At 40.3% G+C, this 18,019-nt stretch overlaps 1 protein-coding gene across 2 annotated transcripts in view; it reads left to right on the top strand.

Annotated features, from left to right (window-relative positions):
- EFNB2 (ephrin B2) overlaps positions 1–18,019 on the top strand; it is a 44,708-nt gene that overhangs the window by 22,856 nt on the left and 3,833 nt on the right. For both annotated transcript variants that reach the window (XM_029210115.1, XM_029210116.1), the window contains exons 2-4: positions 175–458; positions 16,708–16,800; positions 17,527–17,640. In XM_029210115.1, the coding sequence (XP_029065948.1) occupies positions 175–458; positions 16,708–16,800; positions 17,527–17,640 (491 nt within the window). The remainder of the gene's footprint in view (positions 1–174; positions 459–16,707; positions 16,801–17,526; positions 17,641–18,019) is intronic.

Here is an 18,019-nt window from a genome sequence, read left to right on the forward strand (position 1 = left end):
TTCCTAAATACATTCATCCCATGCTGATCTGAACTCAGATATGTTTGGTCAATAAAAGTATGGCTCTATAAAATTGTGGTTCGGAATTCTTGATGTTGTCTGGCCATATTGTCATTATCATTAATACTGTTAATTTTTTATCAACTCAGTGGTGCTTTTTTTTTATGCTTTTAGATTTCTGCCTGGACAAGGACTGGTTCTATACCCACAGATAGGAGACAAATTGGATATTATTTGCCCCAAAGTGGACTCTAAAACTGTTGGCCAGTATGAATATTATAAAGTTTATATGGTGGATAAAGACCAAGCAGACAGATGCACTATTAAGAAGGAAAATACGCCTCTTCTCAACTGTGCCAGACCAGACCAAGATGTAAAATTCACTATCAAGTTCCAAGAATTCAGCCCTAACCTCTGGGGTCTAGAATTTCAGAAGAACAGAGATTATTACATTATATGTAAGTATAATTCTATTCATTTATTTTATAGAAATTAGGATAAGCTAAATAGGTTTGTATCAATTTTTGTTTCCTTAAAATTATTACAGTGGCAAACAATTGGGTGGGAATCTTTGCTGAAAAGTTTTTTAAAGAAGCCCTAATTGAATGAGGGACCCCTGTACTAGTACTACTCATTAACATAGATACCCAAAGAGAAAAAGCCTCCTAGAGTTTTTGTAGTATTGAAATAAGTGGATATATATGAATATATTCAGCATCTCTACTGACAAAACCATTTTTAAGAACCATTGGTGAGATTTTGATAGGTGAATCTTGTGCAATGACTTTTCTCTTCATCCATCCATTCATCCATTCATCCATCCATCCATCCATCCATCCACGCGTCCATCCATTCACTCATTCATTTAGTATTTACTCTGTGCCAGAAACTGCATAAATGCTAGGTGTTCAACAGTGAACAAGATGGTAAAGCGGTACCCATTCCTCATGGAGCTTGTAGGTTCCAAGAATGGGAGTTACAGGCAACCCACACTAGTACATGGGTGCCATTAAAACCAGGTTTGGAAGAATAAGAAAAAACTTGGGTTTGTTCAATGAATTACTTTTTTATCTACCTATACAATAATTTGACACATGGTTTTAGGAACAGATACTGTGTATCCTTTGGGTCCTATCTGAGCTACTGTTCACTCCTGAGGCTGTGAAATCTGATGAAACACGTGCCTACCAGGTGCAGGTCACCAGCCGGTACAGAGTTAGGATTGTTCCAGGCCCAGGGTCTGTCACAGTGCAGTCTGGGTGACTAGGGTAGCTGTTCACATCAGGCAAGCAATGAAATGGTTTTTCTTGGTTTCTCTGGTGGGAGTCCGCACTCACTCGTCATGATGAGCTCCAGGTCGTCAGAGGTACTGAGCTGCTGTCTGCTGGGTGTGCTCTCCCATCTCTGGGTGATCAGGTTGAAACTCTGGCTTTCTCTACCTCCTAGCTGCTCTTGAGAATGCAAAATCAATAATTCATTGACTACTTATTAAATACTCAACAATATACTATCTTCTGTTTTTTATTACACTCATTAGTAATTAAAACAAAGGTGGTCATAGCCATCTAATCCTTGTTCTTTGCTGTGAACCTGAAATGCCACAGAGGCTGAAAACGTAGTTTTAAACCAACGTGATACACATAGAGTGGCTTAGTGAGAATAAGTAACAAAAAGAGAAAGTGGTGAATTATAGATTTTAAAGCACAATGATCATAAAATGAAAATAAAAGCATTTTGAGGGCTGGGACAAGCAGGTGGGGTGGTAAAGTGTATGAAGTAAGAGGGAAATCTTTGAAAATATAAAATAGTCATTAGACAAAATAAATGGAAACCTTAAGCTTTTGGAAGTCCAACAGTGTCTTAAAAAAAAAAAAGTCTTTTTAAGTAGGACTGTTTACCAGGATGTTTTTAGCATAGCATTTATAGGGACCCACCCTACTGAATTCATTAAGCAGGTTAAGACCCCTGAATAGGGTGGGAAAAAGGACGAGGGGGTGCCTGAAGATAGATGTTCCTCAGAGTGAAATACGTCTCTAAAACTGCACCTGCAGCCCTAGCTGCTGACTGGCTCTTCAGGGAGGTAAGCCACCAGACCCGGAAAAGCACGTGGTAGCCCGGGATACAAGAATTGTTCTGAAAATAGAGATGAGGGTTTCAAGTTTGAATGCTGCCGGTTGGGTGGTTGTTACAGGCTGGGTGGGGAAGGGCCCAGGGCTCAGAGGGTGGCCGGGAGCCCAGGGAGACTCAGAGCACAGAGTTGAAAGACTTGCGCCACGTCACAGACATAGGAAGACACTTCAGATACTTCGGGAAACGCATGCCCCGTTTCCCACCCATCCTCCAGCAAAGCCAATGGATGGACAGCTTTCCCTGAAAGGGAAATGAAGGATGAGAAGTACAACTCTCAAAAGAGTTGAAAAAGTTAATGTTGACTTTCCATTGCTTCTCCGAGAATCACAAGGCACCCAGACAATTAAGAGATTTTTCAGAGTCAGTGCTTTCCACAGCCAGTGATCACTCACACATACACACAGAGTCACACTCCACTTAAAACAGTACTACACTAGGCGGCATGATGGAACACTGCCCTTAACACTGCAAGTCACCACTTCAACTTTGAGAGAGTTAACAATGTTGGTATTTTTGAGTTGCTACAAAGTATATGACATGTGTTTAACTCCAAATCTTCCTGTCTAGCTAGTAAGCACCTTCATAACCAAGAGTATTAGTATGAACAGCATTGTTATTGTGTCCTGGTTTCTTTCCATAGGAGGGAAGAAGAGAAGTGATAGTTTGGGGCAGTGCTTCATAACCCCAGAGGGGAACAGTCCAAGTTGCCAATGGACTGACTTGGAATTGATGTTGTTCGGTCATTCCCTAGATGAACTGATTCCAGGAGCGCTGGGCCAGGAGCCCAGAGACCTGGGTTCTAGTCGTGCTGTGTGAGCTTAACGAGAAAGTCACTTCATTTCTTTGAATTTTGACTTCTTCTCTAGAAACTGCTTTTACTGTTGTTGTTGTTGTTATTCTGGCTAATGATGGAAGTCTCTAGTTCCAAACCGTTTTATGGTTAGACATACACATCCAGTATGGGATCTCTCGTCAGGGTGGCTCTTCTCCAGTTGAATGGACAGGATCTGCTGTAAACTCTTTAAAGACATTGAATTTGATTTGTAGTGTTACCAGGTTTAAAATACAGGCATCACACTTTTAAGTTCTAGAAGTCAACATTACTTTTAAATTGGGAGTGTACTTTTAAACCTACCGAGTATCCACTAAATTCCGCTAGGAAATGACACGACAAAATGATATGCATCCTCATTAGTTTTTCTCCTAGATGATTATTTGCTTTGACATGTGGCAAAATGATATATATGGGTTTTCTTAATGTTGAGAATTGACTTTTTCAGGTGACCCGTTTCAGTCGTTAGACTTGGGTTTAATTTGCATAATAAAATCTCCTAATATTAAATGATCCAGAGGTGGGGATGTTACAACCATTTGGTCTGTTTGTCATTACATTCAGATTCTTAATTGCCTTAAAAAGAAAGTAAACATTTTATATAACCTACAGGTGTTTTGATCATGTTTTTAAAAATTTTTTTAAGTTTATAAAAGAACTATCTGTTCTGAGGTGGCCCGTCGTCAAGGGAAGCTCTGTCTTAGAAAAACACACCAGTTAATGCGAGGCAAGCATTCCTAACTGTGTTCTCAGCCTTCATACATAATTGTGTCCAAAACTTTTCTTGTAGACACTTTCTGTGCTTGGTTTCCAGTTTCTTTTTAGAAGTGATAACCCGGAGCTGAATGAGTCAGAAATTCTGGTGTGGAGGCCCTTTGCAGTATCTACCCTTACGAAGGTTCCATGGCTTGGTCATCCAGCCTCAGCATTAAACCTTGCAAAATACCTACAAAGAGGTTTTCATCACACTACCAAAATCATGTGAGTCAGAGATGGATGAAAATGAATGCCACTGTGTGGATGCTTTTTAAGTGAACGATGGGCACAGCCCAGCTGTTAGAAAGAACACCTTATGCCCGAGGCACCTCCCAATTTAGCTTTGTGTGGTTTTTTACATTATTTTACCTCAGATCTGTAGCCAAGACATGGATTTGTGGAATAGTCTAAAAGTCATCATTTCTAATGACTGTTCGATTAAACGTTGCTCTGAAACTACACCCTGCTGTGTTCACAGTGGTCCTTCCAAAAGCCACTCCTTGCTTTCCTTGCCTGGGAAAGTCTTCCTTGAGAAACACTGAATGAATTTGAATGAGTCACCATTTCTTAGGCCCTTCACTGGTTTCATTCTCCAACGCAATTTTTAAAAAAAATTTTATCAGAGCATATAAAATTAGGAAACTCCTCAGTCAGCTTTGCTGTTTTTCAGACATAAACTCCACTTCTGAGCAGAAATGCAAAATAAATTAAAATGCTTGCACACAAATATAAGGAAACACTATTCTTAAAGAATGAAAACAGAAGAACAGCAGATTCCATTCCTGTTTTTTTGTTGAGTGTTTGTTTTCCTTTTTTTTGTTTGTGTTTTTCTTTTCTGTTTTTGATTTACTTATTTCTGGGAGTAAGTGTAACAAGTGGCACTAAAATATACTGAATGTACTGTAAGCCCTTTCCCTAGCAAAATGGTTATGGGAGGTTTCAAATATACTTTTACATATAGATATCTTTTTTTAAAATTATTTTTTAAAAATTTATTTATTTTTGGCTGCGTTGGGTCTTCATTGCTGCGCGCGGGCTTTCTCTAGTTGTGGTGAGTGGAGGCTACTCTTTGTTGCAGTGCATGGGCTTCTCATTGCGGTGGCTTCTCTTGTTGTGGAGCACGGGCTCTAGGCGCATGGGCTTCAGTAGTTGTGGTGCACGGGCTCTAGAGTGCAGGCTCAGTAGTTGTGGCACACGGGCTTAGTTGTTCTGCGGCATGTGGGATCTTCCCAGACCAGGGCTCGAACCCGTGTCCCCTGCGGTGGCAGGTGGATTCTTAACCACTGCGCCACCAGGGAAGCCCTAGATTTATTTTAGAATATATGTGTGGCCTCTGTAACGTGATTATGTGCTTTGATTGATGAATTATTTATATGATAAAGGTAGCAAAATCTACATTTCCATCACTAAACATCATCGAGTTCAAGGATGTGACAACATCAGCCTGTCACTTATCTGACTTTGAGGTGGGGATTTACGTTCGATACCTTGCATACCATTGGTGAATTCAAGCATTTAAACACATTTTTATTTTTAACCTACGACGGTTGGCTTTGTCGTAGAATGGTCATCAGAATCTTGGGTGTTTGGAGGATACACACACACAGCACTTAGAGCGACAGATGAACATGGTAGTTAGCTGAGAGTCCCAAGTCAGGCAGACCTGGGTTTTTGAATGTCCTTCGGCAAGTAACTTACCCAGTCTGCCTCAGTCTCTTCATCTGTCAGCTGGGGATGATGTGCATTTAGATGGGGTGATGTATGTAAAGTGCTTGCCTCCATGGCTGGCACCAAATAAGGACAACTGAGTCTCTTTGTGGGGAGGCGAGGTGGGGGGCTGGTGTGAGACAGCCTGTGCTCTCCTGAGAGCTGGCGGGCGGGGAAGATGGGCTCAAAAAGTGTCACTTATTTGAAATGCCGTCCACAAAATGAAATTCCAGAGATCGTCCAAGTTTCAATAATGCTGCGTAACTTAATTATAAGATCTTCCCTCTTTTTTGTCTTTTTGGAGTGTTATAAAAGTTCTTTTGTCCTTGGGCTTTCCTTACCAAGAAACACGCATTTATGGATTTTTTTTGTTGGTGGAATTGCCCAAGCTTGTTAGCAGATCCTCCCTAAGTCTCAAAAGAGACAGACTGGGAGGAGGGTTCTACACATATAATCATCCCCCACTTTACCATCTCACCAGCCTTGCCAGGGCCTTTTCTCTGTTCCTTGTTACACAAAGGAAAGGCTTATTATTATTGATCATTTCAGCAACATTCCAATGTAGTATAAATATTCTTTTAGAGAAAAACGTACATGTCAGGGTTGCCTTGTCACTGAGACAAGCTGGGACACTACATCATTTCACTAGTCTGGTAATGAAAAGCATCATTTCTTTTTCTTTTTCTTTTTCTTTTTCTTTTTTTTTTTTTTTTTCAGCTGTGCCACGCAGCTTGTGGGATTTTAGTTCCCTGCCAGGGACTGAACCCGTACCCCCTGCAGTGGGAGCACGGAGTCTTAACCACTGGACCACCAGGGAAGTCCCCCGAATTTCTATTATTTTTTAACTTAACATAAAATCCTTTTCTGACCATATTGAAGGCTCTCTCCTAGAGTATATCAGTAAAGCTCCTTGTTCAATTTAATATGAATACAGCTTAAATTCTTTATACTTTAAGGAATAAAATCTCAACTTCTGCTCAGTTGCAGCTTGTGCTGAGAAGCTTCTGGCTCGCGGGTCTTATGGAGCCGTGGTCATTGGGGTATTTATCCCGTATCTGCCAGGGTTTAGGAGGATTAGGCTATTGTAGATTGAGACTCTGTTCATATTCAACGGCATCACCTAGGCAGTAGTGACAGCTTATCTCATTTAAAGCTAGACAGAGATTGCCCTGTGAGCACTGTTCCTTATTCCCAAAATAACTCATGAACGGACAAGATGACTGGTTCTTAAAGCAATGGGGAGAGACTGAAAACCTCCTATGTAAAATAAGAGCAGATGAGAAATGAAGGCGATTCCTTGGAAAAAAAGGATTATTTAGGAATTGCTCAGAGTAAAACTGCCTTTACTATTTCATAAAATACATCTTAATATCTCTAGCACCTGTATTTATAGCTTTTGCAAAGTTTACTTAGACTTGTAAATAACTGAACAGTCCTGGAGACTTCTTTGTACAAGCATGAGAATGAGTTCTTTCTTAATAGCCTTTAAATATTTATCATCAAAATTTAAAGCAAAATAAAGTACTTTAAGAAATAGCCAAGAGGCATTAGACAGACATGAAAAGATTACTTGGCGAAAACTTATTTATATAGTTTTTAAGAGTCCCACGTTTGTTCCTAACAGTCTGAAATCTCAGGCTGGGTGTTTGATCACTTAGAGGGAAGTGTTATGGCCTCACACACTCTTTGAGACTGTCACTTTACAGTCTCAAAGGACAGGTGACAGAGGAATTTTTATCACTGTGAGAAAACAGAACTTGGAAAGTGTGAGTAGTTTAGTACAGTTCACACAGCCATTGAAATGTCAGGGGCAAAACTCAAACCGGGTTGTCAGACCCTTCGACCAACGTCATTAGTTTATGACAGTGTCTCCTGGGTCACCAAGCATATACATGTACACAAAGCAAGAGGAAAGATGGTCTAGTCCAAAGCACACTACTTACAGAGTATGGTAAAGAGAGTACGAGTACATACACATCACATACATAGTGACAGTAAAGAGACCATATGTACATACATAGTGCATACATAGCAATGCAAGGATGCTACTCGAACTGGATATCAGACAACTCTGTGTTTGTATCAGACGTGTTGGGCCAGAGGCCCTGTCCTTTGTTGTAACGTATAACTAACTTCAGTCATGTGCCCCAAAGTTGACCTAAGAAATTCTACAGAGCAGTAGGAAAGGAGAAAGGGCCATTGGTTAATGGTGGTTGTAATAGAAATTTGTCGGGTCTCCTGAATTTTCTTTTTTCTTTTTAGAGCTACTATCAATCAATTCCATTTCGTCAATAAGACTGTGCTTTGTGTTTTATCGAGTACAGTTGACCCTTGAACAACACAGGTTTGAGCTGCTTGGGTCCACTTACATGCAGATTTTTTTCAGTAGTAAATCCTCCAGCACTGCACTGTCTGCTGTTGGTTGAATCCGTGGATATGGAGTAACTGCGGGTACAGAGGGCTGACTATAAATTGTACTCGGATTTTCGACTAGGTAGGGGTTGGTGCCCCTAACCCCCATGTTGTTCAGGGGTCAAATGTACTTTGAGCCCCTCAATGGGAAGTGGCTAAATAGTAAAATTAAAAATAATAAAAATCTCTCAAATGTACAAAAGAGGTAGTAAGAAACTTCAAATTTCCTTAGCCAAGTATACAAGAGCTACAGTTTGTGTGGATGGATGGGTGGATGAGTGGACAGGTGTATGGATGGATGGAGGGAGGGAGGGATGGATGGATGGGTAGATGGGTGGATGGATGGATGCGTGGATAAATGTATAGATGGATGGGCAGATGGATGGACAGGCAGAACCTCTGTCAGGAGCGTAACTGATCACTTCACAGAGGAGCTAGGCTGTGTGTTGCTAAAAGACAGTCCTGCTTTGCAAATGGCTTTTTGCATTAGTGGAGTAACCCAGTTTCCTTGTTCCTGATGTTAAGCCAGGAGATGAAGGTATTCTTTTATTGAAGCAAACATGTGGAAAATTGCTCTGGCTTCTTGGAGCATAGAACACATCCCCTGAATGGAATCAGGTTCATGTGTAGGGCAAATTCAGACAGGGCACTTTACCGGGGTTACCACTGGTCTCTAGATGGTCAAAGCAAATAACATCATGTCCATCTAAGCTATTATGCCATCAGAGTGGTGCATTTTCTCATCTACAGTGTTATGTTCTAAACTGTCAGCAAACATTAATTCAGTCACTGGTGAAGCCCTACCACCCAGAGGTGAACCCTGCCTCAGATGGAGGTTTTCCACTTCAGTGCCGCGGTCTCCCAATTACTGGGTCATTAATATCATTGCAGGCGATTAGTGACAGCAGACTGAGCACGAGGCTTCTGGGATGTGTGCCCTCCCCACTGTGAACTTTTCACTCTGACCCTTCGCTCTCTAGACATTTCCACATCTCCACAAAGATATGTCAATGATGAAGACCGTCAAAAACTCGGGATGGGCTAGAAATTGTGTGCTAGAAATAATTCATGCAAACACATGTTTTTTCATGGCTCAGAATATTTTTATTAGATGTTATCACTATCTCTTGACCAGGAAGTCTCATATTTTAAAAAAAATCAGAATGCTTAAGTAAAGCTAATATAGACAATAGGGAATTATGTTTTATCTTTAGAACTCTGACATCATCCTTTTTTTTTTTTTTTAACGTGAGTTTGATCATTATATTGAAGTGGTCATCTGGCCCCCTATTTTTAAAACATGATTCTTCTTCCTTAGTAGGTTTCAGCCCCATAGTAAGGTTGACTCTCATGTATAAAGGTAAATTATGCTTTAACCATTGACTATCACATTCTCACAATTCATTCTGAATCATTGTGACACTAAGATTAACTCCCTGAAAGCACGCTAGATGTAAAGTTTTTTAATGAAATCTTGTTGAAAATTTTTCTTGCCTAATGAGAGATACTACCTGCATAAATCATCATAACTTGTAGCAATAAAATTTTAGACTCAGAAAGGGATGTTTTCCCGCAACAGAATTTATGAAAAATCAAGACATCAAGGTGTTGCAAGCAGTATTTTGAGGGGAAAGAAAGTAAGCCACTCATAAATGATCTCGTGTGTTTAAGCATGCCTCTTGTAAAAAGAGGGGACAGGTGATTTATTACCAGGCCTATTTGATCTTTCTCAGGAATGTGTCAGAACACCCACTGAGCCTGGAAGGTATTTCTGTCACTGACATATCTCCGCTATGTGTGCACATACTTGCACACTCACATTTACCACCTGTTCTTTTCCACTCCGGTTGTGTATAGTCAGTGGCTTTTCAGGACTATCTCGTCAAAGATGACTATGGCTCTTAGCATCTTCAGTGATTGTCACTACCTTAATTTTTGTATACACTTCTTAATGGTGAAGAGGTTTAATGAGTAAGCTGTGATGGAATTTCTTACGTTCTAGGGATGGTGTTTACTACCGTTCTCTCTATAGGCTGACCTCCCTCAACGTCCAAGTCTTGCATAACACGGGAGATAGGAAATATACTGGCACCTTTAGACTCAGTTCTTTGTATCTTCCCTCTTCCCAAAAGAGTGAAGGTGGCAAAGTAATATGTCATCCAATCTTTCAGTGAATACAGAAACAAAAGCAGTTTACAAAAGTGTGTCAAGGTTACATGTCTCAAAACTCTCATTTCTAAGCTGTCAGTAAAATATCCTATCATTGCTCATGGTGAACATTTAACATTGAGGAAATAAAATTATATCATTTTATTCAAGAACATCCATTTACACGGGATACTTGGTATCTTTACTCATATTTTAATATGGGAGGATGGGCTAAATTGTGACTCTGGTTTTTTAACTCATTTTTCCAAATCGTTCTGTCTAGTGGAGAAGCTAATTAATTGTGCTGTAAAGAAGTCACTGGGGCTAAGCTAGTTACCTCTTAATGGCTGACTTACTGCTTTCAAATTTCAAAACACAACCAGAATGATGTGGGTTTACTTCAGGTGATTCATCCCATTGTTCTGGAACACTGTTTCCTTGGGTGAAAAACACACACATCCTGTAACTTCCTTTGTATTTTTCTTTTGTCAAATCGAGGCCATTTTAAGAAGAACCTATAAAACTTTTACTCTAAGATCAGGCATTCTGGGATAAACTGCTGTATGTGTTGAAATACTGCTGAACATTTTTTGATATTACACCAAGCAAAATAGTGAGGCCTTTGGAAAATCATGGTGGTATATTCTCATTTCTTTGACTATAAATCCACAGAGAAAAGCATATAAAAAGGAAGAAGTTAGAAGAAGTGATTTTTTTCATCGTCCTTTCGGCACATTATACAGATGTTTTTGCTTCAGAAGTTTTTATTAATTAAAGAAAAGGGCATTTATTTTTGGCAGTCAGGGGTTGTTGTCATTTCCATGGTTAGAATTTTTCTTCTAAGTTGGTATCTTAAAGGAAAACCGTGATACCCAAGGCATTGAACTACACTGAGTTCTAGAAATTGAATTCCTGTCTCTTTAGTACATTTTTTGAATGTGCATCATATATTTTGAATTTGAATTCGTGTCAGCGTGTGAAATAGGGTAGATCTTAGCTTCCTGAGTTGTATATTCACATTAGGTAGTTATATTTTTATCAGCCTTCTGGTTTTCAACTTACATATCTCAGTTAATTTTTTGTTTCTAGACATTCAAAAATTTGTCAGCCCTGCTAGAAGAAAACAGTAACCTAGTTTATGTGTCATATTTATTTTAATGTCATGGCTTTACTTTTCACGTTTCTCACTTGGTTCTGTTTCTTTTATTTCCTAAGTTTGCCAGGTAATAGGCATCTAGTTCTTCTAGTTCTTGAGTTGAGTTTCAGGAGACTGATATGTTGAAAGGCTGCCCTAAGAAATCAGAATTAGCAGGGCCAGCGTATGATGACATGATGGACAAGAATAGTGCCAAGAAGATGATAGAGGATTTTCATAAAATGCTCTTTGTTTTGTAATCAAATAAGAGCAAATTTTGTCATGTGCAGTTTATATGAACACAAAGTTTTCATTCTTACTAAAAAATTGAACTCTCTCATTTTCCTGACCCTGTATGCTTATTATCTGTGTCTCTTTGGTGGACCTCTTTGATGAAGTTCATAAAAACTATTTGCTTTGGAGTGTCCATCAACCCCCCACCCCATCCCAGCCCCATCCCAGTAAGCCACATTTAGTATAGGGACTTCCCTGGCGGTCCAGTGGTTAAGACTCCACACTTCCAACGCGGGGGGTGCGGGTTTGATCCCTGGTCGGGGAGCTAAGATCCCACATGCCGTGTCACACAGCCAAATAAATAAATAAATAAACAAATAAATAAAATAGTATAAAATGTCCTCAATAGTATATTTTGATGTTTCATTCTTTCCATGATAACCTAAGAATATTCCTTCATAGGGATGCATTTACTCTGTAGAAATTTTTTCTGCTGCCCTCATTCCTAACCTCTTTGTGCATGGGACCCATATTTCGGCACACATCCAGCAGTTAATTCTCCATCTGACTACCGAAGTGATAGACTGAAATAAAAACAGCCAAGATCCAGGGCAGCAGCTTACCCTTCCTGGTGTGCAGAGCAGTAACAACCAAATGAAGATGCATTAAAATGCGATAGGACTTCCTCTCCGTGGGCACAGTCTAAAAAACACAGCCAGAAATATTCCTGCCCTTTCAGTCTGCTTTGCCCACTGGTTCTTCTTTTTTCTACTCAGATAACCAGCACACTGTAGATAAGTTCGTGTACAAATAAATGGGAAGGCCCGGATGTTGGCGGAGTAGTTTTCGGATGTGAAGAGAACTTTTAGGCATTGTGAACTCAGGGTACTTTTTGCTGAGCAATGATCTCCACCCACTTAAAATCAGGCCCTGGGGCAATAGTCTAGTGATTTCAGTGCACTCTCACTACATGCAGTTAGATCCCTGAAGCAAAAGCTTTTAAAAGCACGCGATAAAATGCCCATGCATCTTTATTAAACCTCTTTTCTAACTAGATATACTTTTCTAGTAATTTTTAATTTTATAGTCTATTTTTTTCCCTGGGCCAAGGAAAAAAAAAGGCCCGGCACTAAAAGCTTAGATATAACAGTGTTAGTTTTTCTCTCTCTAAATGATTAAATGCAGCTTCATACAGCTGGTACAGTAATACTGTGATTGTGGTGGCATTAGATGCTGCTGCTAGAGAGACGCAAAGGAGAACTAAGTAGAATGAGGTTGACCGTTTGTTTTTACTTTCTCCAAGTTAAAAATTCCCAATACATTCAAATCAACAGTAAGAATAATTGCAAAACCGTCTCCTGAAATGGAAGTAGATTTTGTTCCCAAGCGTTAGCAATTTCTTGTTGTATTTCAAAGTCAGCCACTAAGGCTTTTAAAGCTTCTTGGTGACTGGCTGTTGCAGCAGGAATCAGAATATTAACCTTGAGGCTTTATTGCAGAATTCGCTGCCAGTAAAGAGGCGCCATGAGGACAGAAGACTTTGAGCTGCGCCATTTCTCAAGGTGGTGAGGTGGGCAGGCAGCTCTAGAATTAGGCCCACGCTCTCTACTCTCCATGTTAAGCAGATCGTGGGGAAGAGACATTAATTTTTACTAGGAGATCAAATATAAAGTAAGTTGAAGTTACTCTGAGTTATTTTATAATTGAACTTGCTATGAAGTTGACCTTCTGAAGTTTCCGTTGGTGCTCACATCTTAAAACAGGGTTTTCCGAAATCAAGTGATTTGTAGTGAGGTGGATGGACCTAGAGCCTGTCATACAGAGTGAAGTAAGTCAGAAAGAGAAAAACAAATACTGTACGCCAACACATATATATGGAATCTAAAAAAATAAAGGTTCTGATGAACCTAGGGGCAGGACAGGAATAAAGACGCAGACGTAGAGAATGGACTTGAGGACGTGGGGAGCGGGAGGGGTAAGCTGGGACGAAGTGAGAGAGTGGCATGGACACATATACACTACCAAACGTAAAATAGATAGCTAGTGGGAAGCAGCCTCATAGCACAGGGAGATCAGCTGGGTGCTCTGTGACCACCTAGAGGGGTGGGATGGGTAGGGTGGGAGAGAGACACAAGAGGGAGGAGATATGGGGATGTATGTATATGTATAGCTGATAAACTTTGTTATACAGCAGAAACTAACACACCATTGTAAAGCAATTATACTCCAAGAAAGATGTTAAAAAAAAGCAAAAACAAAAACCAGGGTTTTCCCTGACTGCTTATTACATCATACCTAACTTGGGGCAAAAATCTTTCCTGGCAGAGCATCTAACCGTATTTTTTTTGGGGGGGGGGGCTGCACCACTCGGCTTTCGGGGACCTTAGTTCCCCAACCAGGGATCGAACCCCAGGCCCCAGCAGTGAGAGCACCGAGTCCTAACCACTGGACCGCCAGGGGATTTCCTCTGAATTTTAAAGTTTAGCCCCCCTTTAAGCAGCCAAGTATTGGGAATGCTGTTTTGATGTTAGGAATGAATTTTTCAGTATCTTCCAGTAGCCTTTGCACCTTCCAGGCTGACTTAAAGGGGAAAGATGCAGAGCCCAGAATGTAGCAGAAGAGCCCTCCTCACTCCCAAAGTTCTGCCTCTTGGCCTGCCTTCCCCCTTCTCCCCTCATCCTCCCCCATCCCAGCAGTGGCCTCGGCCTCCAAGAACTCAGCAAAGGCAGCATTTTCAGGTGCCTTCTGTGCACCTCCAGGGCTTGAGGTGTTTTTTCCTCCCCAAGGCATAAAAAAAGTTTCCACTGTGAAAGATGCAAAGCCGTTTCATCTCACACTACCCAATTTTCTTCCTACCATGTATAGTTTGTGGATGTTAAATTATAGATTGCAGTTTAATTTGAATACTTTTGGAGTTCTTTACATTTGGGAGTTCTTCAGATATCACTTTGAGTAAACCAAAGGGAGCTCTCCACGAAGGCATTGGTATTCAGAAAAGGCACTGACCTACGAATTAAAATCAAAAGAAAAAGTCACTCAGATTATGTGCACCTCTTGCACTTCCAGACTGACAAAGTAGAAGTCATCTGTAGTTTCTGCCTCTGCAGATGCAGTTCTGAATTCTGTTTACCAGGGACAGTTCTCTGCCATGCCTTGGCTATCCTTTCTCATGTTCCTTTATTTTTTTCTTTTAGACCTGAACCTTTTACCTTTTTACCTCAAGGTTAAAATAAATATTCAGTAAATCTGTATTCCTCCCCCCACACACCTTTTTTCTTTCTGGGTACCACCCTTCAGATCTTATTTTTATCATTTGTTAACTTAGTGTTCAACTTTTAGCAAGAAAAACTTAGGCATTGAACTTTGCATTGGGGTGCATTTATGTGTATATTAATTAGAAAACATGGAGATTCCACTTGAATTAAGTAAACTAAACCTTTGAAACTGTCAGCCAAATAAAGACATCAGCTTTCCACTGTTTTTTTTCTATATAAAAGCATATCCTACATCTTGAGAAAGATCAGATGAGAAAACTGTGAATAAGTGAAGATTATAGCACTGCTCTGAAACTGGCCAGAAAGAGTGCCTGCTTGTAGATATCCATACTGTTCTAAGCCTTTAGGAGGAAAGGATACTTTGAAATTTAGGTACATGTTTGGAAGAAACAAAAGGGAAAGAAGATGGAGAAAATGGGAAAAAAAAAAAAGATGATTTTTTTTTAAGAGTCGCAGAAGCATGCAGAGTTAGTTCTTAGGTATTTGTTCTAATTTATCTGCCAAACATTTTCTCAACAATCTACAAGAGGATACTATCTACTTTTCACCCTAAAAAAAAAAAAAAAAACTGATGGCAATTTTTGCCCAGTTTCCCAGGAGAAACTCAGTGTCAGCAATAGAAGAAGAGTGAGATATGATTGTGAGGCTGGACTTTAAGGAAACACTCAGATAAGCAAAGAGATATTTTTGCACACAAGAGGCAGTGATTATTATTAAGGAAAACAGAGAAAGTAAAAGTCGCTAACTTGAGAACACAAAGACAAGTCAATCCTGGCCTTGTTTTCCAGCCAAGATAATTACCCACAGCATGCATATTTCCATGCATGCTTGTCCAACTTGTCTGCTGCCCCACCATTTGGAAAACAAACAGCCCATTAAAGGAATGTCTTTGGATGTATTTTTTTCAGAAAATCTGTCCCTTTTTCAGTGCTTTTAAAAGTATAGAGTTAGTTGACAAAACTTTGATAATTAAAGTAGAGAAGGATTTACCTGGCAGAATTGTTTATGAAACATTTACGTTCCCTGCCCCTTGAACTGTGGAGGAATGAAAACGTCTCACTCCCCACCTCCTTTTCTCTTCTGGAACTTGACCTGTAATTTAAATCCTGTCCCTCAGCAAGGTACCTGGCAGCCTATCTTTTTACAGCTTTAGTTACAGCGCTCTTCAGAGAACTCACCATCCTAAAGAGATAGAACAATGGGTTGAAACAGAGTAGGGCATAGGCTGTTGGTAAAAAACAGACACTGAAAATGGTCAAATGTTCTGTCTTTCCTCCTCCTTCTCGCGGTGGGAAGGGCATCAAGCTGGTGGACCTGAACCAAGTCCTCACCTTAGGTCCTGAGCCGTCCCAGGCCCCTCAGAGAGCAGCGGGCACCTGTGAGTCCCTCTGTGCATTCAGAGTTCTTCTGCACCAGGGAGCTCGGTTGAAGAGTTTGACCAAGGTCGATGGTGGTGGTAATAACACATCCGTTCTTTCGGGTCGAGTACAAAATGATGGAGGAAAACTCCAGAATTGGAAGACTTGCATTCTAGTACAACCTTTTAAGCTCAAGCAAAGCTGAGGAAAAAAAAGGGGCGTGGGAGTCTCCTCTCCAAGTGTTTATAGAACTTGGATGCTTGACAAACAGGGAGCATCAAGGTAATTGTTCTTGAGGCAGGAAATCTATAGTAGAGGAAGCAGGTGCTGTGTGATGATTACCACGTTTTGAAATTACCGTATTTACTATTCTGCTTTTAGGAGGTTAACTCCAAAATAGTCAGGTTTTTGGAAGATGCTGTCCCTTTTATCTGTAGAATCAGACAAAATCCGTTAATTATAAAGGGAGGAGAAGGCACTTAAGTACATTGGAAACCAGAGGTCATACGTGCGGCAGTGTGGACGATATCCATCTTTCTTTATTTCTTTATTTTTTTCGTTTTGCCTTTCAGCATCCCATACTTTAAGAAAACTTGTGACTAAGGGTGAATTCTTATTTTCCAAATTGTTTTCAGACATTTCATGTTCATGTAAACTTGGCTTATTGATTTCCTGATTTTTTCTTTATTTTTTTGTTTTGTCCATTTTATTTTTAATCAGCTACATCAAATGGGTCTTTGGAGGGCCTGGATAACCAGGAGGGAGGGGTGTGCCAGACAAGAGCCATGAAGATCCTCATGAAAGTTGGACAAGGTAAAGACCGTCTGCTGCTTCACGGAGCCACTGATCTGGTCAAGCCCCCAGCTAGTATGGCGCCAGCGTTGCCCACACGTGCCTTCACTCACTCTGCAGTTTAGTTTCCAAAGTAAACTTTTCTCTGCACCTTGAGCCACTGACAGATTTCCTCAAGTTGTTGCAACCCACTTCTTTTACTGGAGATACCTCTAAAAGTTGAGGTCAGCCAGGTACAATGTCTATTGCCATGTCTGTATCTACAGATACATTTTTCCTTCTTAAAAGCAAAACACCTCTTTGGTTCACCATTAAAATATCCAGAATACAAACTAAGCTTCTGCCATTTTGCCCATTTCTGCATCTTGACTACAGAAGACTTGTGTTCACTGAGCCTTTTCACACAGAGATGACCTCTTGTGCAGAAAGAAATATTCTTCTAATTAGAAATTGGGATAGTAGTCAGTCAACTCACTCAGTTAAATTAAAATGTCATCTGCAGTGCTCTGCCTGCCAAATGCAAGAATCCCTACGGTTTCCACAGATGGCCTCACCATCTAAACCTCTGAAATAACTAGTAGAACCGTTTTGTTTTCAAAGGAAAATTATATTCTTGCATCTCACAGTACTTTGCATAAAGAATCTTATGTTCATTTCTATTTGTGCCTCTTGAGATACAGATCCAGCTCCTAAAGCTAGAGCCCATCAGATGTCTGTGCTGTAAGTAATCGCTTGTTTTTCATATAGATGCGAGTTCCGCTGGGTCAACCAGGCATAATGATCCAACAAGACGGCCAGAACTTGAAGCTGGTACAAATGGAAGAAGTTCAACAACAAGTCCTTTTGTCAAACCAAATCCAGGTATAGCAGCGTGACCCATGTGTGCCTAGGTCTGTGTGTTCCACACTGCTCGTATCACAGCGGGTAGAACAGAGTCCAAGTACTTCTGCACCAGGAGGATGAACTTGTAGCTCCCGCAGTCAGTAATCTTTGCTCTCGGTCAGTTGTTGTCAGTTACTCAACCAGAATAAAATAATTAATTCCCACAAAAGTCTTACATTCAAAAGAGTAGAATTCATCAGTTGTAAGTGCCAATTATTAGCACTGCTCTTTCAGATCAAAGCTATTTTCATTGGCTGACACTTTATCGTGCTGTTTGCAAACCTAGCTTCAAGCCAGTGTTAATGTATATATAACTGTACCAGTGCTTCATCTAGTTATATCTAATCCACAGAGAGCC

This window comes from Monodon monoceros, unplaced genomic scaffold, assembly GCF_005190385.1.
Source record: "Monodon monoceros isolate NGI ecotype Baffin Bay Population unplaced genomic scaffold, NGI_Narwhal_1 Super_Scaffold_8, whole genome shotgun sequence".
In the NCBI taxonomy this organism is placed as follows: domain Eukaryota; kingdom Metazoa; phylum Chordata; class Mammalia; order Artiodactyla; family Monodontidae; genus Monodon; species Monodon monoceros.